Source organism: Naegleria gruberi, assembly GCF_000004985.1.
Source record: "Naegleria gruberi genomic scaffold NAEGRscaffold_5, whole genome shotgun sequence".
In the NCBI taxonomy this organism is placed as follows: Eukaryota; Heterolobosea; class Eutetramitea; order Acrasida; family Naegleriidae; genus Naegleria; species Naegleria gruberi.
This window is the reverse complement of record NW_003163322.1, coordinates 166,709-187,754: the sequence shown is the minus strand read 5'-3', so window position 1 is coordinate 187,754 and position 21,046 is coordinate 166,709. Positions and strand designations below refer to the sequence as shown.

At 34.2% G+C, this 21,046-nt stretch overlaps 9 protein-coding genes across 9 annotated transcripts; 7 read left to right on the top strand and 2 right to left on the bottom strand.

Moving 5' to 3' along the window:
• Positions 1-392: 392 nt before the first annotated feature.
• On the top strand, positions 393-2,813 carry NAEGRDRAFT_56891 (uncharacterized protein). The gene is made up of 3 exons (XM_002681714.1): positions 393-739; positions 867-932; positions 1,314-2,813. The coding sequence occupies exons 1-3, from the start codon at positions 596-598 to the stop codon at positions 2,760-2,762; spliced, it is 1,659 nt and encodes a 552-aa protein (XP_002681760.1). The 5' UTR covers positions 393-595; the 3' UTR covers positions 2,763-2,813.
• Positions 2,776-3,589, bottom strand: NAEGRDRAFT_3529 (uncharacterized protein; the record flags this gene model as incomplete). The annotated part of the gene is made up of 3 exons (XM_002681557.1): positions 2,776-3,057; positions 3,098-3,281; positions 3,399-3,589. Coding segments are annotated over 3 exons (657 nt in total), but the record flags the coding sequence as incomplete, so codon positions are not given.
• A 1,249-nt stretch (positions 3,590-4,838) lies between these two features.
• Positions 4,839-6,028, top strand: NAEGRDRAFT_78257 (uncharacterized protein; the record flags this gene model as incomplete). The annotated part of the gene is made up of 1 exon (XM_002681713.1): positions 4,839-6,028. The coding sequence occupies one exon, from the start codon at positions 4,839-4,841 to the stop codon at positions 6,003-6,005; it is 1,167 nt and encodes a 388-aa protein (XP_002681759.1). The 3' UTR covers positions 6,006-6,028.
• Positions 6,029-6,928: 900 nt separating this feature from the next.
• Positions 6,929-7,297, top strand: NAEGRDRAFT_46105 (uncharacterized protein; the record flags this gene model as incomplete). The annotated part of the gene is made up of 1 exon (XM_002681712.1): positions 6,929-7,297. The coding sequence occupies one exon, from the start codon at positions 6,929-6,931 to the stop codon at positions 7,295-7,297; it is 369 nt and encodes a 122-aa protein (XP_002681758.1).
• Positions 7,298-7,620: 323 nt separating this feature from the next.
• On the top strand, positions 7,621-8,505 carry NAEGRDRAFT_62917 (uncharacterized protein; the record flags this gene model as incomplete). The annotated part of the gene is made up of 1 exon (XM_002681711.1): positions 7,621-8,505. The coding sequence occupies one exon, from the start codon at positions 7,621-7,623 to the stop codon at positions 8,503-8,505; it is 885 nt and encodes a 294-aa protein (XP_002681757.1).
• Positions 8,506-8,919: 414 nt separating this feature from the next.
• Positions 8,920-11,487, top strand: AM22 (uncharacterized protein; the record flags this gene model as incomplete). Its single annotated transcript, XM_002681710.1, has 4 exons — positions 8,920-9,064; positions 9,213-9,496; positions 9,545-10,466; positions 10,718-11,487. The coding sequence occupies 4 exons, from the start codon at positions 8,920-8,922 to the stop codon at positions 10,783-10,785; spliced, it is 1,419 nt and encodes a 472-aa protein (XP_002681756.1). The 3' UTR covers positions 10,786-11,487.
• Positions 10,352-13,643, bottom strand: NAEGRDRAFT_78254 (uncharacterized protein). The gene has a single exon (XM_002681556.1). The coding sequence runs from the start codon at positions 13,505-13,507 to the stop codon at positions 10,937-10,939; it is 2,571 nt and encodes an 856-aa protein (XP_002681602.1). The 5' UTR covers positions 13,508-13,643; the 3' UTR covers positions 10,352-10,936.
• A 671-nt stretch (positions 13,644-14,314) lies between these two features.
• Positions 14,315-15,679, top strand: NAEGRDRAFT_46101 (uncharacterized protein; the record flags this gene model as incomplete). The annotated part of the gene is made up of 1 exon (XM_002681709.1): positions 14,315-15,679. The coding sequence occupies one exon, from the start codon at positions 14,315-14,317 to the stop codon at positions 15,677-15,679; it is 1,365 nt and encodes a 454-aa protein (XP_002681755.1).
• Positions 15,680-15,843: 164 nt separating this feature from the next.
• On the top strand, positions 15,844-17,647 carry NAEGRDRAFT_62913 (uncharacterized protein; the record flags this gene model as incomplete). Its single annotated transcript, XM_002681708.1, has 2 exons — positions 15,844-17,550; positions 17,591-17,647. The coding sequence occupies 2 exons, from the start codon at positions 15,844-15,846 to the stop codon at positions 17,645-17,647; spliced, it is 1,764 nt and encodes a 587-aa protein (XP_002681754.1).
• Between the last annotated feature and the right edge of the window lie 3,399 nt (positions 17,648-21,046).

The following is a 21,046-nucleotide window of genomic DNA, read 5'->3' as shown; positions in this document are numbered from 1 at the left end:
AAGGTTATGTTTCTTTGCTTGTTTCGAATAATTGTTGTGCAAAATTTAGTTTGTGTATTGTTCACCATTCATGGTGGTGACTTCTTCTGCTATCTTCCAAAAGTATTGACATACCTGAATGGGAATTTTTGAAAGGCCACACAAGGAGTCTATGCATCCCTCTATTCGAAACATATTTCACAAGGCTTTCGTCTGATTTCTTCCAAGCCAACATCAAAAAAAAAGAATAAGTGTTTGGTTTGTAAGAAAGGTTATACCCAACCAAAACCACACTCCTCGCTCCACTAGTGCCAAATACCAATTTTGTGTTTCGCAACAGGTTTATTTCCCCAAACTATTCGAAACAATTTGCTCAAAAAAAAACCAATCAAATTCTATTTAACCTACTTCTACCGAGAATCTTTGCATCACGCAAATATTTATTGACACAACCAGCATTTCGTCTAATTTGTTGCTGGTCAACCAAGTCGTTACTCTTTGCGATCATTCCAGATCAATATACAACAACTTTACACAAAGACACACAATTAATCTTTGTTCATCTACCACCAACCCTCTCTCTTCAACATAGAATAACTTTATTCTAAACAAACTAATGGACTCTATGGCAATCATTGGCGACAAGACCAAACACAAGAATATTCCCAACGAGGATGGAAGCAATCTTTGTGTATGTTGTAAGCGATACAACCTCCACTACTCTAAAAAGTATAATATCAATGCAAGCAACAGAGATGCTGTAAGTATTTTCACCTACCTTTGAATTATCCTAAACCCTTCTTCTTTCCATTTTCACACAATCTTCTTCATCATCATCTTCATCATTAATATTCATCATCATCATCATCACATGTGTATGAATGCAGTATGTAGCAGCCTTCAACTTTGAGGTGCCAATTGGCGTCTGTTGCAACTCTTGTTATAACAAGCAGGTAAGTAAGAATATTCTCTCTCGATAGATTTTAATGAATATATTGATGAAACATTATCATCAACAACATTTTGCCTCCTGCTGCTGTTGTTGTTATATTGTGAATGTGTGTGCTGAACGATTGCCTCATTACCATTAATAACAATATTGGATTCGGAATTGTAAATTGTCCTTCTTTCCATTTGCGCGCGAAAAATCATTCTCAATCATGGCCTACAATGTGTGCTATCTTCCATGCTGCATTTGCGTTTCGACACACAACATGCTGTGTTGAACCCTCAATGTCTTTATCATCAACAACACACATGTTGATTACCATGATGTGTATGTGGTGGCCACTACTTGGATAATCATTATCATCTACCAACACATGTATATATAGTATCGATTTAATAAGAATCAAAATGGTAATAGTCACCATTCAAATGGATGTGGTGGTGATAATGAAAATAATCAAACGGAAAATTCAGAGGTAAAACCAAAGAGAAAACGAAATTCAAGGAAATTATCCCTTGCTTCTTCATCATCTGCATCTTCTTCGAAAGAGGAGGACGAAACCCTTCGAATTGATGAAGAGGAAACTTCATCTAATAATTCTCTGAAAAGATCATCTAACTGTTCCTCTTCTGATCAAGAGGTTTCATCATCAAAGAAGAGAAAACGTTCATTGACTTCGTTGGTGACGACCACAAACACAACTACCACAGTTGACCAAAATAATCCAGTTGATCAATTACAGAATTCACAAAATGATTTGTTGACTCCCTGGAATGCACTTTCAAATCAAGATGATGAATTCTTGAATTTATTGGAAAGCATTCCCACGGATAATAATTATGTGAAATCGAATAATCAAGTCGAAACCCTTCTTCCACAAATTCCACACCAACCAACAACTGCTTACTCTCTTCAATCATTACTGAATGAAATGGCCAATACCATTCCAAATAATAATAATATCCACAATTCTTCAACTCCTCAATATTCCAACATGATACTTTACAATCAATTTAATAATAACAATACGAATAATTTAAATACAGCAACAGTGAGTTCTACAGCATCCTCTCCTTCCAAATCATTTGTGGATATGGTTTTAGGACAAGACACAACCACCAAAATGTTAAATTCTTTGGATATTAATGAATTGGCCATGAAGAGAATGAAAGCCACAACCAGTAATGGACACAATCAACAACAAGATCACCATCCATTGATGGGCATTCCAAATGTACAGTTAGCATCTGCTTCGAATAGTAACAATGAAATGGTTCAGCCATTTTGTATTCTAGATCAATCCAATAATTCCAATTCCAATATTACTAGTAATATTACTAGTAATAATAACACCACAACTCCAAATATCATGACATCCAATTTATCAACAAGTGCAGCTGCTGCTCAATTCTATAACACGTCTCCATCCTCAGCTCCATTCCTTTCTCAACTCTTCTCCTTACCATCATCCAATTCACATCAACAATATCCAGTAGTGACTCCTCAATTTTCACCAAATGGAACTGCTCAAGCTGCCATGTTTGTCATTTTCTTTGATGAGACGAAGATTTTAACAGTGGCAGATTATTCACATTATGAAAATTCACTCATGACTTCCAAGTTTTCAATTCACAAATGTTGCACATTCTCATTCTTGTGTGAACAATTGAGTGAAAAGATGGTCAATGAGAAAAAGTTGTGGAATAATAACATGTTAAAATCCATAACGCAGATCAAGTTGAAGAGAAATGGAGTATTGACACCAATTGACCCATACACAACACCTCAATTACAATTTGAGCATGGTGATGTTTTATTGGTCCATTTGGTTTAGTTTACTTCTTCTTTAAACAGTACATTCTGAGAGCAAATAAACCCTTTTCCCAATTTTTCTGTTTGGTATTTTCAATAACTTCAAATTTGGATTGAACTTGTGAAAATAAAAACAAATAGTGATTATTACTACGAGTTATTGAGCCATCATCTGAATCAACAACAAAACCCTTTCCTGAAATATTCTCCTTGAAGCACAAAACTCCTCCATCAACTAGTAATTCATAACAATATTCCAAAAATTTGACAAAATCTCTATCAGTCAAGAAACAGGCACACCATTGAACCCAAATACACTGTACAATGTCAATAAATTTTCAAAATGAATAAACCTACATGATATTTTCCTTTACATTCTTCTGGAATGACCCTTGACAATTCATGCAATGCACAAGCATAAGTCTCCTTGATCTTGTTGCATTCTTCCTTGGCTTTAATCAAAAATTCCTCATTAACATCCTCACAATCAATATAATCGAAATGTTTAGACAGTAAATTTTTAGTAACACGTCCATTTCCACTATTTTAACATTATTAAATATTAATTAACAATATTATTTTGTTACATCCAAAGTAATAATAATATCGTCATCATCATTAACAATTATTTTTCTAATCAAATACAAATAAAACATACCTTCCGCATTCTAAACAATACATGAAAGACTTTTCTCCTTCTCTACCTGGTGTAACATCCTCCAAAACTTTACTCAATAAAAGCGAACTCTCTTTAATATCCCTATCGTGAACATGAGTAAAACCTCCCAACATTCCATTCATATCATTCGTAACCTTTTCCTTCCAATAATCTGTTGATTTTTGATAAAAATCCTTCTCTGCAACATCCCAAAAATCCTTCAATGATTTATAATTTTCATCATAATCGGAGGAAATTCCAATCTCATCAACAAGTTCAGAATAATCTAACTCTCCATCATCGGCCATTGCTGTTTCTCCTTCTCTTTTCATTTTTTTTATTCATCATCTTTTTCAATTTTTAATTTATTTACCGAATGATGATGATTTAGAGTTTGATTTGATATTAAGAAGAAGAGCATCATTTGCTTTAACGGAAGTAATACATAAATATAGAGGCAAACACACTAGGAATATTTGCTATAAATTACCTCATTAAGGACCTCCAAAAAAAAATAACCAGCAACCTTATCAACATATTTGGACCTTACTTGGTGGGGACCAAATGCTTGCTGTATTGCAATTTTGTTCTCTATCTATTATTTGTGGGCAGCTTAGGCTGCATTGTTGTTGCATGAATGGGGTAACATTTAGAAGGGTTGTTGTTGATGTTGCTGTGCGGGAAGGCTTATCAACAATCTCAATTTTTTATACAATCGATAATGATTGAGAACTGTAGTCAACTACGGTCGATCAATAGAGAATTCATCTTTGATTTAATACTATTGTATAAGAAGATACTATGAGAGAGAGGAGGTGGATACAATTTGATTTGGTAATACACTTTTCTGGACACTTTAAAATAAATCTGGATTGATTCAAGTCGAACACTCAACCTTTCAGATGTGAACAATGATCTATTTAACCCATTATCTGTTAGCTTACCCAAATTGTGATCTTTTGAATAGTCAAAGAGCAATACTTCGTACTAACCTCAGACAAGTATGAAATAGTTTAAATGTCACTTTGGAAAAATAACATAAATTGCAATGGTAAACGAGTAGACAAAGAATCCTCTCTCACAATAATACTAAGGGATCATTGTTGGATGAATAATTTCTATTGTGTCCAATCCCTAAAAGAGCCACAATATCAAAAAACAAGAACCAAACACATTTTGGCAAAGAAATCCTTTCGCCATAACGATCGTACAATCTTGCCATAGACTTTGGACAATACGTGTATAATCCATAAAGTGAATGAACTATCGTATCGTAATATAAAACCATACAGTACGAATGTCCAATTGATCGTTGAAAGGAAACATAACCAATATCGTGCACACCAGAATTGTTATGTACGCCAAGTTATTTGGTTGAAATTGTACCACTCAAAGCAACTTTGCTTTAATCTTCAACAAAAAAGAAATACAATTAAACCAATGCCAGATAACAGCATGAAGAAGAAACAAACAAGATCTAATTGCAATCAAAAGCAGTTGGTTGTTGTGGAAAACAAGCAACAACAAATTCCACACTGCTCACTTTTAGTCTTTGAATCGAATAAGAAAACAAATAAGAAGAGAGAAAATCCATTCGATGGCTCGTGTGATATTTCCAACTTACTTTTACAGAGTGATTATTCTTCACACTCACCATTGACTCATAACTCATTCGAAAGTAAGAAGAAGAAACGAAAGCATTCGACTGATTCATTACCACCTCCTCATTCAAATCAAAACAGGGAACAACTACCATTAAGTGGCAATTCTCCAACTCTAAATAATCAACATTCAATAATGAATCCTAATCGAATGATGGTTACAAGTGAACAACAACCATTGTCCACTCCATCTCCATTCACTTCCTCTCCAGTTCTATCCAATTCGTCGACCAATTCGTTCAAGATTCCACAACAACTCACAAACCGAAATCAAACCAATCAGATTCCACTCTTACTTTCAATAACCACAATGGGTAACACAGATTCAAACACACAAAATAATCACGATTCGTTAATTTCTCCACATTTAAACAATGGAAGCAATTGCAGTAGTGGATTATCTTCTTCCTTTTTCGAGGATATTTCCTCCTCAATTCTGTATCTAGTCACTGGTAAAAGAGATCATGAGCGAATCAATGAAGAATCTCTTACCAATCTAACCAAACAGCAGTCCTGTTGTTGCAATCCATCCAGTCAACACCAAGATTCAGAGCACCAACATTACAATAGAAAATCCATCCAAACTCCCTCAACTACAGTTTCACAATCACCATCATTTCCCTCACCAAAACACTCACTACCATCCATGTCATTGACTGGCGATATTTGTGTAATGCATGACGACCTGAATCCAAACCAATCAAAACACCAACCATTCAATTATGGAAATAGTGGTCCTTCTTCAAATTGTTATCTGTTTCCAAATAGTGGCAATGACCAACCATTTGGTTTAGAGCAGAGGGCAGGGTTTTCAATAATGGCCAATACAGAAAAGAGTTTCAGAACTAGAGGTTACGATGCGCAACATTTGTCGGAGGATGAAAGTGAGGGAGAGAATTCGATTCGTTTCCTACCTAGTATTGCATCTCTATTAGAGAGAAAATAAAATTGCAATTATGAAATTGTAAACGTTGAGTGTTTTATTTGATATTGTATTGAAAACTTGTCATGCAATGGAAATCCGTGTTGTATGCTGTTGGAATGTTTGATTCGAATAAATGCATCAATAATCCAAACTAATCATATAAATAAACTCTTGCTCAACAATATTAATTCCCAATAATACTCAATAATCATTGTAATGCAACTCAACCAAGTTCAATAAATCCAAATGAACAACATTTAGTAATTCTCTATTTTGGACACAAACACATTTTTTGACATTTTGACTGTTGAAAGAACCACCAACTATTCTCCTTGTCCAAATAGTAGCCACAAACAACCAATCAATTGGCGCCAAATTTCTAACAAAGTAAAAACCCAAAAAAATGCATAGATTCTCGTTTTTCGAATCTCGCCAAAACTGAAGCTGTTGCATCTCGATCTTCAGTCAAGCAAAATTCTTTTGGTTTTTTCGAGGATAATACCATCACGTTTATATGAATTCTGCACATTGGTAATATCGGGATGCAATCAACGAATAATTGGCAACAGGACGCATCATGATCTGCTGTACGATGTGCTGATTTTGTGCTACTCCTGAGAGTGCTGGTTTGAATAAATAGTTGGAGAGATGATTGCGTTCTGAGAGAAAAACCAAATCTAAAAAAACAAACAAGATTCTACTACAATTTTACTTTGAACAGTAACTGCCCAGTTGTGACACAACGTTTATTGATCGAATCAAATTTTATAATTATTATTATCATTGCATCGGAAAGAATGAAAGAAAACAAATCAGATTGTCAAGAGCATTCTCATCAAGTGAGATATCATCCTTATAGTAAATTGCCTTCGAAACAAGTTTTGGAAGAATTGACTAATGATTTTCCAGATATTGATTTATCAAAGAATCCAATTAAGGGAAAGATGGGCGAAATATTACAAATTCTATTTGCCATGGTAATTCAAGAGACACTTAATTGTGAAGGTTATTTGCCAACTGCTTCGTCGGATGGTGGTGCAACACACCAATCCACCACAACCCATCTCAATATTCCAAACAATACACCCCAACCAAATCAATTCGCTAACCATGATGGAGTTAAGGAAGAGGAGCAAGAGGAAATTTCTTGTGGTGAAACACCATCCCTTGAAATTTACACCCCTGCCACAAGTGAACCATTAACAACTTGGGAGCAATCCAATGCAGTTCCTTCCACTAGTTGTGCCTTGTCCACAGAAACTATAAAGTCACCGTCATCACAAACAGTAAAAGAGGAACCAGAATCGGAATAGAGACCATCCAATAAGGATCCACAATTGAGAAAGCTCACATTTGAGAAATCAAGTGGTGATTAGTTTTATCACCCTAACTCTTGTAAATTCTCATTAAAACACACAGACCTTGCATTACACTGAATTGGCCATGGAATATTTAAAGGACAAATGAAGAAACGCCTATTAAGGAAGATATTGTTCCAACGGAACAACTTGCATTACAAGCCTCCTGTTTGGAGATGATAACGATCGTAACATTCCTGTACAAGCCGTAACAGCGAGAGAAGAATAAAGCACCCTGTTTACTATTTTCTGTGCTCTTTTCATTTCAAAAAAAAGAGATGAAATTCAGCATTGTGCACTTTGAGAAACCTTCTTCTGCCAATACCACCCACAACTCTTCAGACAATGTTTTATCATTCTCTCAACAAAATTCGCTGAAACACCACTCCTTCTCCTCTAATAATGCTTCATTCTCTGGTGGGAGAAAATCACCACCAAATCAAAAACTTGTAATGACTCGAAGAACTGAAATTCTGGAGCCATTGAAAAAGTTAGATGATTTGAAACAGATTCAATTATCAATTATTCAACAACGGTTGGCTCAATCAAACTCTTCGAGTCAATCAAGGAAATCACCTGAATTGAATAGTTCCACGACGAAGGTGGCTCAATCTCTTCTAAATCAATCCATTGTGAGTAGGAGGACAGTTCCACCTCCTCAAACAATTCCTTCCCAACATACTCATGTTATTCTCCATTCTCCTGTGAATACAGTTCATTACGAACAAGCTACTGCAACTCTTGCTATACCAATAATTTACCAGCACCAAACCAATTTGCAAATTCCACACAATCACCATCCCATGCTTATTCCGAATACAATCAAATATCAAGCACCTCAAAATTACCATCACCTCCCTGTAAATACTCCACCAAAACCAGCATGTACAGTATCGTATGAGAGAGTAGTGTCCTATGAACGCCCTCATGCTCCATCAACCATGAATCCTCCTCATCAACACCATGCTCCAAGCTCTCTAGCTCTACAAGCAAAATCAGCTCAGGAGCACTCTCCACATCCTCCTCCTCAATACTCTAAACAAACCATTTCAAAACCTTCCAAAATGTCAGAGAATGCATCATGTGGAAGAAAAATCAAACGAGTTTCCATTTCCTTCAATGAACTCCTCAATGAAGACCATGAATTTAAATCAAGCCATTAATTAAACTCATTCTTATTGAAGGAATTATAAACTGTCGATTCAATGTTCAACTTTATTCTCAAAGCAAAAAGAGTGAATAAGTTTTACTTGCAAAGAGTCAATTTTCCTTGAATTTCCTTTTCTAAGGGAGATGAAAAAACCGTATCTCCACCATGGAGTGTTAAGGCAATGGTTTTTATTATCTCTCATACCATGGTATTACCACAATAATGGAAACACGATGAACAAGCAAAATTGAACAGTATTTTGACAATGTTCATCATGATGAGGATTCTATAGGATAAATCAGAGAGGACGTGGAAGTAATCGGATTGTATTTTTCTCTCTAAATCACTTTTGAAGAAATGAGAGTTATTTGTTGTTTTTGTAAAATGGTTAAATAATTGTTAAATAATTAAAGTATTTAAAAAAAAAATGATGCCACAGCAAAGTAATCAAGGCAATTCAAAAGATCATCCAATAGTAGTGGACGAAGAAGATGAAGGAAAATTACCAATAACAACAACAACTAATAATAATAATGGTAGCAATGCAATTATTGATCACCTCTCCGATGAAGGTTTGTTTTAACCGATCAATTTATTAATATAATGAAACTCTTCCGATCTGTGATCAATTTAATCTTCTTCATAACCTCCTCTGATTAATACTTTACAATTATTCTTGATAATATTAATAATTAATAATATAAATTTATAATTAATTAGAAAAACGATTGAATGAATTTGTTGAGAGAAAATTTCCAGAATGGAAGGACGATAAATCAATGCTCTTTTACATGAGCAATTTTAAAAAGTCTAGACAAATTAATATCAATGATTGGGATACTAGATTAAAGTTTTGGAGGAATGTTCTCTTATCGATCATTTCGGAATTTTATAAAAATTCAATCTTGATTGTTACGATTGGCCAAATGAAAACTTTCATGAGTAGACGTAAGAAGAGTGATGAAGGTATTGTGGAAACTACATTGGGATGGCAAACTATCATTGTAAGTTTTGAATTTTATAAACTTGATAGAATGATTGAATTTATACAGCAACAAATGATTCATGATGGAGATTTGATTTCAATTAATGAATTTAAAAAAGTGTATGATATTAGTAATAATCAGGGAATAACTAGTTGGTTGGTGGATGTGGCCACAACATGGTTCTTTGGAAGACAAAGTTCCTTGACCAATACTGGATCAGATGTTGCTGTAAATAATACCAAGATCCATGAAGATAATCAATATATTGTCATGAAACCTCTCAAGGAAATAACTTATAATTTTATTAGAAATGCAGTGAAAAATCATGTAACAAATGTTGACTTGTACTTTTGTCCAAGTGAATTGAGAGAAATTCACTTTCCGAATTATGATTTCAGTCAATTGGATTTGCTATTGAGATATATGCATTGTGAAGAGGCAGCCTATGTGATTGAAATTTCAAATTCCAAAAAGGGTGTTGTCTGCTTTGAGGAAGCAGCAATCAAAAAGACATTTTTAAAGCAAGGAGAAATGTCTTCACAGAAAGCTGCTGGTATTATTCACTTGAAAGAAAGTATGAGTTTACTCAAAAAGGAAGTCAAAAGTTTGGAATTAAAGATGGAAAGTCTCATCCACCAAGCAAAAGAATACATTACCAAGGGTAAGAGGGATGAAGCCAAATGGATTTTAAAGAAGAAAAAGCTTGTTAGCAATATTTTAGAGAAGAGAAATGCAGCTCTTCATAATGTTTTTGAATTATTGAGCAGTATTGAAAATGCCACTACTGATATTGAAGTTATTAAGAGTCTTTCAGTAGGAGCAGGAACTTTAAAACAATTCAATACAGAACTGAATACCATTCAAGACGAGTCTCTTGAAAATATTGCAGAGGCACTCTCTGACTATAAGGAAATCAAAAATATAATCGATTCTGGAATGGAAGAAATGAACAAGGCTCAAGGTTTGGAATTTAATGAAGAAGAGCTGAGTAAAGAATTGGAAAGATTAGAAATGGGAAATTTGGAGCCAACATCCACTGAAAAACAACCTACAACACCTCAAAAGGAAGGCTCCAAAACATCGGAAAGCAACAAGCCAGAAGAACCAATTTCATCCTTCCCAACTACGGATGATCTACCAACAGACAGCTTTTCCATTTTGGAATATGAACGAGACAACTCCAACAATGAAGAAATTAAGGAGTTTTGTACATTGAAACTTAAAATGCTCAATCTCAAGAAAAAGATGAACAAATTCAAACCTTTAGAGGTGGTACCAAAACTGCAACAAAAGATATTACAATATGAAAAGCAACAACAAGAGTTGAAAAAGAAGGGTGATAGTGTTGGATGCAAAAAGATTGATGTTTATTTATCACTGTTACTTACAGAAATTGAATCTTTAACTGAAGTAGAAGATAAACAACAGGAAAAAGTACCAGTCCTCAATTAATCTCAATTAAACAACATTAATTATTTTGAATAGGTCTGATTCTACCATATGTTTTTGAATCCAATCTTTTGCCGTGTCTAGATGGACTTTGAGTGTTTGAATGAAATATTCTTGCTTTTCTTGATAAGGAAGTAATTTGGAAAGGGCTAATTTGTTAACAACAATTTCAATCATAGTATCTGCAACAAGTTTCGACGCTTCCATTGAGAAAACATTTTCCAGTAAGAGAATGGAGTTGAACTTTTCCAATAAATCTCCAAGGCCATCATGATAAATTTCCAAACTATCCCATTCATTTTGGTTGGATTTGTTTTCCAGTGGTATTTGTTGTGATCTGTAAATGGCGAGCTTTGAAATGATGGACAAGACTGCTATCAGTTTAGAATTTCCATCATTCAGATATTTGAGTACGAGAGACCATAATCCATTCAAAATCACAGTATTAAATGTAAAGTTCCAATCATCTACTAAACAAGTGAGCAAGCCCAATGCATTCGATGCTTGTGCTATGGATTTTTCATCTGTACCTGTATGAATACTCTCAATAATGGTCTGCGAGAGGGAAGGTGGTGTGAGATTTGTTTGATCCTTTAACTTGTAAAGATCCTTGAGTTTTTCAATATCTCCAATAGCCTTGGTATTCTCGGCATCTAATAAGTTTTGACTCGAACTAAGTTTGCTTTGCATACTACAGAATGTAAAATAAATTGCCAAATCTAGAGGAGAGTAGGTGTCAAATCCATTTGTAATTAACCTCCTGTTTGAAGTTAGCATGGCAAGTAAAAGTTGGAAATTAGAATACTTAATCATTCCAAATTGGTTTCTCGTATTTTGTAAGCTATATTGTAATATGTAGTAAAATATCTCCTTTACCCTGGAAAACATGCAAAAGTCAGGTCTGGCAAATTTAGCATTACTAATTGTACTAATACCAGCCAAAAGAGCCATCAACTTTTTGAATGATTGGTCACTACTCTCAATACCGGTAATAAATGAAGTGATTGTAATATACAAATTAGCAAAAATGGTTTCCAATAGTTGGTTGGAAAAACTATAAATATCCATGTGATCTAATAAAATTATACATAATCCCCACTTTTCACATGATGCCTTACTTGCGATCAACTTGGCAATAATTGTTAAAATACCATTGGCTATTTCATTCGTTTGCTTAGGGTAATTTGTCCAAATTTTTTTACAAGCTCTATTGACATCTCCTAGTAGAGATGATTGATGCTTGGTCTCACTAAAGAATGGCTCAAATTTACAAATAAAGTTGATAAAGATATTCTCGATATAAATCTCCACAGTTTGATTCTCCAATTTTTCAAAGAATATTGGTGGTAATTGTGGTGTTGACAGTTCATTATTTGAACTAGCCACTGTAGTTGGAACTGTTTTAGGTGGTGGCATTTCTTCCCTTGATTTTTCCACTGCATCCTTATTAATTCTCTTTTCAACTATTGAAATGTGAGATGGGGATGGCATTTGAATTATTGAGGGTGTAGAAACAGGTTTGGAAGATGGCAAAACTTCTTCAAATTCTTCAGAAGTTGGCTTTTTCATCTTTTTCAATTTCCTCTCGAGTTGTTTCTCCTTCTCCTTTTCTTCATTCTTTCTCTTAAGGGTTGTAGTTGTGGTGGTAACGGTAACTGGTTGTAAAGGTAGAGTTGGTTTAGGTAGTAACAATGGCTTTGATGGCAATTGAGGAGGAGTAATTATATCAATCGATGTATCCATAGATCCAAGTGGTTCAAATTCATCATCATCGTCATTTTGGCTACTAGCAGGAATGACAACTTCTTTTGGTTTGCTAATTGGTGTAGAGACAGCTCTACTAGGATACTTTTGAGCAATGTACCTTTCCAACAATGATGCCTCTGTATTAACAGCCACAGATTTGCATATCTTCTTTTCCTTTTCTTCAGAAACAGTTGGTTTGACAATTGCAAAATCAGCATATGACATGAATCCCTTCTTACTTCTCAATTCGGTTAATTCTTTCTGAGCTAATGCAAACTTGGATCTTAGTTCTTCCACTTGTTGCTGAGTAGCCTCTTGTTTCTTCCATTTCTTTTCCTCAGTTTCAAATTGTTTTTTCATCGTGTCCTTTTCAGAATTCACTCTTTCAATTTTTTCTTTAAGGGTTTTCACCTTATTTTCCAACTCTATTTTTTCAAATCGTAATTTTTGTAATTGAGCCAACTGCTCAGATGAATCATTTGATTGTTTTGGTGGTGGTGGAGCATTCTTCTTCAAATTAGCATTTTCAGTCAAAAGTATTTGATTTTGTTGATAGAATTTTTGAAGCTCACCATTTTGTTCCTCTATTCTCTTTTTCAATCCATCATGCAATTCAATTAAAGCCGAAACATCAATCATTTTCTTTTTAATTTTCTTGATATTCGACATTAATTTCTTATTCATTTGTTTTTCCTTTTCCAATTGTTGTTTCAAAGCCTCCACTTCATGAGGTCCACCAACACTACCACCACTACCATTCACGACACTCTCATTTTGCACACCATGATGATTATCATAAAAAGTCATCCTGTTGCTTGTTAAATTAATACTCATGAGTCCTCTTCCATAAGCTCTTTGAATTCAAAAAAGATTCCTTTATGTGTGCCCGATTGTCTAGTTTGATGATCAAAAAAACTCTCAAATTTTAAATTCCGAGAGAGAGTTTCGTTCTTGAACTTTTTTTTTGAATATTTTTTTTGTTGAAGATGAAGTTCTTTTCAAATTCCGAATATGGCGCCAAAATTAGATCATCCAAGAAGGCAGCAAGATGAAATTGAATTTTCAAAAGTTTATTTGAAATCACCACTTTTTCATCATTTTGAATTCCTTCTATCTTGCACTATTTAAAATATTAAATATTTAAATACTTTTATACAATGTTACAAAAATATTTAATATTAAAAAAATTGGAATTAAAAAAAAATGATTCAACAACATCCGACGCTGAGACAAGTTTCCTTTGTCGATTCGCATGATTTGTACTTTGATCAAAAAACAAGCCTTGCTCAGAATGCCATTCTCTTGGAAGACGTTGATGGAGATGGTTTGAGAGAATTGGTGATTGGAAATATTAACGGAACATTGTGTATTTATCAATTTATTCAATACAAGTATCCGAAATATGTTTGTGTTAATTTAGGAACGGTGGGTTTTATTTGAATTGATTTGGATATATATTGGTAATATAATTTATTATTTATAATTATTATTATTATGAATATTGACTTTAATTTATTATGATTATGAATAATTTATTTATTTTGGATTAATTGTTGAATATGATTAATTTCGGAATGAATTTAGATTTCAGCAATAATTTATGGAAAATTACCTGCTTCATCGTGTGGATGTTGGGAGGCAATGCCAATTTTAATTGTTATTTGTGCTGAGGGAGAAGTACACTTTTTCAAATTCACAGAACGTCCATCGACAACTCTTAGTAATTGTTTTGATGATGCACAAAGTGTGGAAAGTCAAACTACCTTTAATACGAATCATCCCTACACTATGGAAAATGATAATATCAGTGTGAATAGTTATGATAGTTCCATGACTGCTGATAGTCAATCGAATCCTTTTCATGATATGTTGTCATCATTGGGAACTGGACAAGATATACCAACACCATTGCATATACCTTCTTCATATTCGAGTAAGACATCACTTGATACTACACCTATAACACCAACTGAACAGGGCAATTTTGTGCCACCTTCAAGAAGTCCATCTCCACCGACTGCACAATTCCATCAACCAACAGTTCACATTAATTCAAGAAATAGAAGTGAGGCAATTCTTCCATTTTTAACTTCGAGGATTCCATGTAATATTAATTGTGCAATTAGTTTTGATATTGATAAGGATGGAGTTGAGGAAATCATTTTTGGAGGAAATAATAGAAACCTCTTTGTTTACAAATTTATGGAAAAGCAAAATGGAGTCGATTTTGTTTTTTTGAAGGAAATTTACACGAAGGATAATCAAGTTAATAGTATTTCCATTCACAATGATTCGATAATATTAGGATTTGTATCAGGAGGTTTTGGAATTATTTCATCAATAGATACTGTAATAATTATTGAACCAAAACATATTAATTTCAAGAATGAACCTCTCACAGTGGTTGGTAATGTGAAATTTGGAGAAAATCAATGTGTAGCCCTCTCAGGATTGAGCGGAGAAGTCATAGTAATCGATCCATTCAAACAATTCAACATTACAGAAGAGATCCTCTCCACGAAAGGCACCATCGTTCACGCACCCAACTATACCATCACTAAGCAAAACTATCATCAATATTACGACTATTTTGTCAATATTGAACATGAAATTCTCTCCCTCAGTGCGCACAATTTCATTACATCCTCTCAAAATTCTCAATTACTGATAACATCATGGGATGGTATCATTTACATTCTCGACCACGAGAAGAATATCGTGACCTACAATTTCAAAAACCAACTAGCCAATTGTTATTGTGGAAAATTTTCGCTCACTCCCCGACACAATAATGAACTGGTCCTCATCCTCTCCTCTTTCAACACTGAATACATCCACATCTATTACAACATTCAATTGGAAAACATTAGAGCCACCAGCATGTTCACTCACCTCCAAAAAGATCCAGAGCTGGCCAATCTCCTTTCCCTCCAAGCTCAAGAATCAAAAACTTCCATTCCTTCCCTCATTCACTCTCTTCTCTATGACCAAGTCGATCAACAATAAATTCACTCTCTCATCGTCATGACTCTATTGCTGATTATTACCTCAAATGTTCCCTTCATTACAGTCTTTCTTGCCTACATTTATCAATATTCCAATATTCACAACCAATTTATTTGTTTATTGAATTGTAATGTGGCGCCTTTCCAAAAACTCTCCAAGAAAAAATGTCTACGAATCATCCACAGGAGGAGCAACAATATTTATCTGCGACCCAGATGATGAATAGCAATAGTAACACACAACAGCAACAACAGATGGCTACTCGTTTGATCGTATCCAATGGAGGAGGAGATAATCATCAGCAGCAACAACAACAAATATCTACAACAACAACAACAACCACGAGAATAATTCCTAATATTGTATCATCGGCAAGTGTATTGTCTGATCATGATGTTTGTTATGAGAAATTATATCCACAATTATCTTTGAAGGATAGAGAAAAGGGATTGTATTACTTCTTTTATGAATTGTATTTGTATTTTGGAAATGATGATGATTTGGAAAAGATGCCAACTCCATCAACACACTCGAAACGAAACGTGTCTTCTTTGAAAGAACGATTATTTGGCAAGATTTTCAAACATTCAAATAAGGGAATGGTGTCATTGGTGTGCCATTTTATATTACTGGCTCAGTGGATTACATTGTTCACGGATTTTCATCTGCCATGGCATCGATCAAATGTAAAATATTTCAAATACCTGTCAGTGATTGGAAATTTAAAGATTTCTTATTTGTGGGATGATGACTCGGATTTTGTGGGAACACTTTTAGTACCATTCCTATTTGCAACATTTGTTACTCTGACACTGTTAATTTTGACTGGTTTTTGCTTTTACAAATCTTGGAAATCATATCAATTTTTGAAAGGAACCAGAGAAGTGGATTCTTATGAAAATATTCAAGATCATCCTCAGATGATTATATTCAAACAAAGAAATGAAAGGAAGAGAGTTGTGGCTTTTTGGTTATTATTTAATTTAGTGGAATTATTACCTGCAATGGTTATTCCAGTGAGTCTTGGATTTTTCAATTCAATCCAATCTCTAAATGTATTTATATTAATTCCAAGCTTATTATTGGTCTTTCCATTCATGATTGTTTCATATGTTTATCTGATACATTGTTACGAGTGGAGATTTGATCTGGGAAACATGTGTGCAAAGAGTAACTCGAGATTGGATATGATTTTATACTTTTCATGTTTTGTTTCATGCTTTGTTCATAGCATGTTTACTCACCCTATTATGATTGTCATTGCAATGTTTGTGGACTTTTTCCTTGTCTTGATAGTATTGTCGGTGAGCATACTTTTTGTCTCGTGGTACAAGACGGCTATGAATATTGTTGCCTGTATAATGATATTCAGTTCTTTATTTATTTTGTCCATAACATCCATGCTAGCAGTTTTGAAAGCATTTATTCCATCCATTGAATATAATAATGGATTTTATTCTGAGCTAACTATTTTTGCATTGGTTTTCATTTGCATAATTATTGGATATTGCTTTGCAAGAGTAAGAGTGGCATTTAATGAAATTATTGTGAGCGACCAAGCTCGTGCTGAATATTTATTGAACAGTCAGAGAAATGCATTAATTATACCAAAAAGAGATTTTGAGGTGGAAATGTCAATTAGAACTATTGGATGGATAGCCAATTTTTTCGAATCCAAAACTATCAACAGACCACCTGCAACCTCTGAGGATGAAATTAGAGAAAGATTGGAAGAAACTATGGAAATTGATCGAGTGGATGAAATGTTCCAACATGCCATGGATCTTGAGCACAATCTTTCACCATTTGTTAATTTGTCATACTCTCAATTTAAAAAGTATGCAAAAAATGATCAAAGATATTCTGACAATGTAGTAATCATTCACAGATATTGTGATTGGAAATGGTTAGATATCCGATACATGTTCTACCTTAGAACAAGGTATTGGTTTGAGTGTGAACTATTGAAGAAAATGAGTTTGATAAGAGATAGCAATGTATAAAACGTTATAATTTATAAATTATTCTTCTACAAGCTCCATATTACCATATGTACAATATGAACAAACACTATCTTCTGCACAAGTATCAGAAATACATCCTAAACTTGAGCAATATGAACACTTCAAGTGTCGTGATGAAATAACTTGATAAGTCTTCCAACAGAATTTCAATGGTTTTTCTTCTGTTGCCTCTGAGAAAAGTTGTGCCAATTGTGCATCAGCATTAGAGAATCCCTTTTCAGAACATTCTTGATATCTCTTTTGAAGTTCTTCCTTCACTTTTGGAATACTTTCGGTGAGTGGAATAAATTGCTTGATAATCGAGCTAGTGATACCATAGTTGGCAGCATTCATATTTCTCTTGATACCCATATTGTAACAGACAATCTTATGCTTATTAATTACATTGATTTGACAAATAAATGTTGCCAATCTGGCGAGTTCTTTGGCATCGGCTTGATTTTCTACTGTTCTTATTCTGGCTAACAAGTGAATCAATAATTTGTAATTTACACAAAGAATAATACTATTCTTCTTAAGGATTTGAGTACTATCCTTAACTAGAGCTGAAATAGCAGAAACAATTTGATTTCTTGCTTCCTTAAAGTCACCTTTTTCCATAGCTGTCATACCATCCTTCAAGCATTGAGTTGGATTAATATTAACAAGCTTAGGTCCGTCGTCTTCATTGCTTTGACTGGATGGTGTAGAAGGTGTTGGTGATTCTTGGGTAGAATCATTGGCTGACTCTTGCTTGTTGTTGATTGTAGTGACACCTCTTCTTCTTCTATTACGACTACTACTGGCTCCTCCCAATCCACCAAGTCCTGACATGGAATCTCTAATATCGGTGGCTGAAGCATCCTTGTAGATAACTTCTTCCTTAATCTTAAGACCTTGGAATGCCTTGGTCCTTTTATCTTCTTCCTCATCATCAGAATCGCTATCATCAGAATCACTGTCACCCTTTCTCTTTGATTTTTGATCTTTTGTGGATGTCATTTCACTAGTTTCATCATCATCCTTCTCTGATGCTTCTGTAGCTGATGTAGTTGAACCGTTTGGTACATCCAAGGAAGGTGGAGCTTGCAACTTGTGTGGTAGTGGTGGCAATTTACTTGTTGATTTACCTGCTGGCTCATCTTCTTCAATTGATGCTGATCCTCCTTGACCACCAAAGTCATCCTTGAAACCAACCTCTTCAAGATTTTCCTTTCCAACTGACATGGTTCCATAACCCAACCATTTAAGGAAATCAGTCATGTCCATCTTGGAAATTTCCTCTTCAGAAGATGGCATACCTCCCAGAGATGGTGGAGTAGTAAGACTTGCATCTCTACCAGAGTTGAGTTGATCAGTAACCTTTCTTTCACCAACGAGCATTCTTCCCTTAATTTCAGTACTAACTTCGTATTCCTTAACATCTGTAACCTTAAATGGCCAATCATCAACATTTACATCCATAGAATTAATGGTGATATCATAACTTCTTATGAAATCTTCAATCACTTCAGGTCCAATCAATAGAGCACAAGCTGTATAAATTGAATAAAAATCAGGTGAATCTCTACATCTAAGTGCTAATAGCTTCAAGCCATTGGCATTATTTGTAGTTGTGAATAAATTAAATAATCCCCAAACATCATTGATCATATCAAAACATTTGAGAGCAACAGAAAATTGACCATATTCTAAAGAAGATTTGGCAAGATCTACAAAATGTGTGTAGAACTTTGAATTCTTAGAAATAAATCCAGTACGATCATGAGACTCTTCTTCATATTGAGAAACCAAAACCTTCAAGGCATAAGAAAAGTTCATTGAACTCTTAGCCAATCTTAATCTCAACTCCCATGAAAAGTTAAACAAACTGTTTGTAACAAGCTCGGATGCTAAGTGAGGGAAACCTTGTCTCTCCAAAAAGTACAAGGTTTTTTCAGAAACATTTCTACAATCAAATCTTTCGGTAACCTTTCTTAAAAGATCGCCTCTTTGTTCATCAGAAAGCTTTTCTTTTGGAATTGATAAAATACCCAAAAGCAAAGGTTCTACAATGTTCAAATAACGATAGGAAATTGTTGGGGTTCTATCTTTGTGTGAGACAAAGTAAACTCTGTCACATAAAGTGGCGCACAACACTGATTCAGAATGATCCAATGTACCAATGTAGGCACTAGAATTATTGGTAGATCCATATGGATGAAGACAGTGAATAAAGTTTTTAGAATTGTAGAGGAGTACTGTTCCTACCCAGAGAATAGATTGGAATTGGAATGAAATTTGGCTGGAAGCTTCAACAGATGAAAGCATATCCATATTTTTGGAAAGGATGATAACTCTTCTAGAAGTAATTACACCAACTAAACAGGCCTCATTACACAATGGTTCTCTTTGCCATTGAATATCAATAAGTGTTTCGTTTCCTCTGAGGTGGAAAATTTTGTTATTGTCAATTTGGAGTCTGTTTTCTGTCTTGTCTTCAATAGAGGTGGCTAAACTTAATTCGTTATTGGCTGTACAGTAAATAATTGATCTATCGAATGGACAAGTTGATAATGACTTGACTTTACGGTTCAATTTGATATCACTTTGAAGCTCATTGTTTGTGTAAACCTTGAGAACATCACCTCCTTCTGAAAGGACAACATAATCCTTGTTAGAATCTCCCAAAAATCCTCCATCAATACCCTTTTGAAGTTGCAATACGACTTTATCCTTGCCTCCCGAGTAAATATCATCTACTTTGGAGAAGAAAAATTTAGAGTTATCACTCTCATAAGTATTTGAAGAGTTGAGTAATTTTTCATAGAACATCAATACTGATTTTCTATTAGGACTGAAATTAGATTTGGTGCATCTATAAAAGGGATACAAATCTTGTGTAGCTCTCAAAGATCCAACAAGTACTTGAGCAACTTCCTTCTTCAAATCAAAAGACAAAACTGTATTGTGAGGAGGTCTAGATCTACTGTCAACATAAGGAATAGTATTGAAGGGTATTTGATAATCCAAAGAGTCCACATTGGCAACAAGTTCGTTAGAGGTTTGTTGTTTTTTAGAGGACAATAACATTTCGAGATTGGAATTAATAACAGAAGGATGTGGTAACATGCTTCCAGGATTTCCAAAATCAAAAGCAGAAAATATTGGGAATCTATCAGCAACAATAGTTCCTTTGATGACTCTTGCATTTAGTTCAGAAATTTGGAAATTTTTGCCCTATTTGATTTGTTATGAATATAATAATAAACAACAAATGTTTAAAAAAGAAACTTACGTAAAATGCAATATTACCAGTCTTTGGATGGATTGTAGCATTAATGATAGGAATTAATCTCTTTTTGGTATCCTTTGTTCTGTGCAA

Bases quoted from the DNA above. Each gene is read 5' to 3' on its own strand.
- NAEGRDRAFT_56891 (XM_002681714.1), top strand. From the start codon at position 596: ATGGACTCTATGGCAATCATTGGCGACAAGACCAAACACAAGAATATT. The intron at 740-866 runs GTAAGTATTTTC...GTATGAATGCAG, and splicing joins ATGCAAGCAACAGAGATGCT to TATGTAGCAGCCTTCAACTT. The intron at 933-1,313 runs GTAAGTAAGAAT...ATGTATATATAG, and splicing joins ACTCTTGTTATAACAAGCAG to TATCGATTTAATAAGAATCA.
- NAEGRDRAFT_78254 (XM_002681556.1), bottom strand. From the start codon at position 13,507: ATGAGTATTAATTTAACAAGCAACAGGATGACTTTTTATGATAATCAT.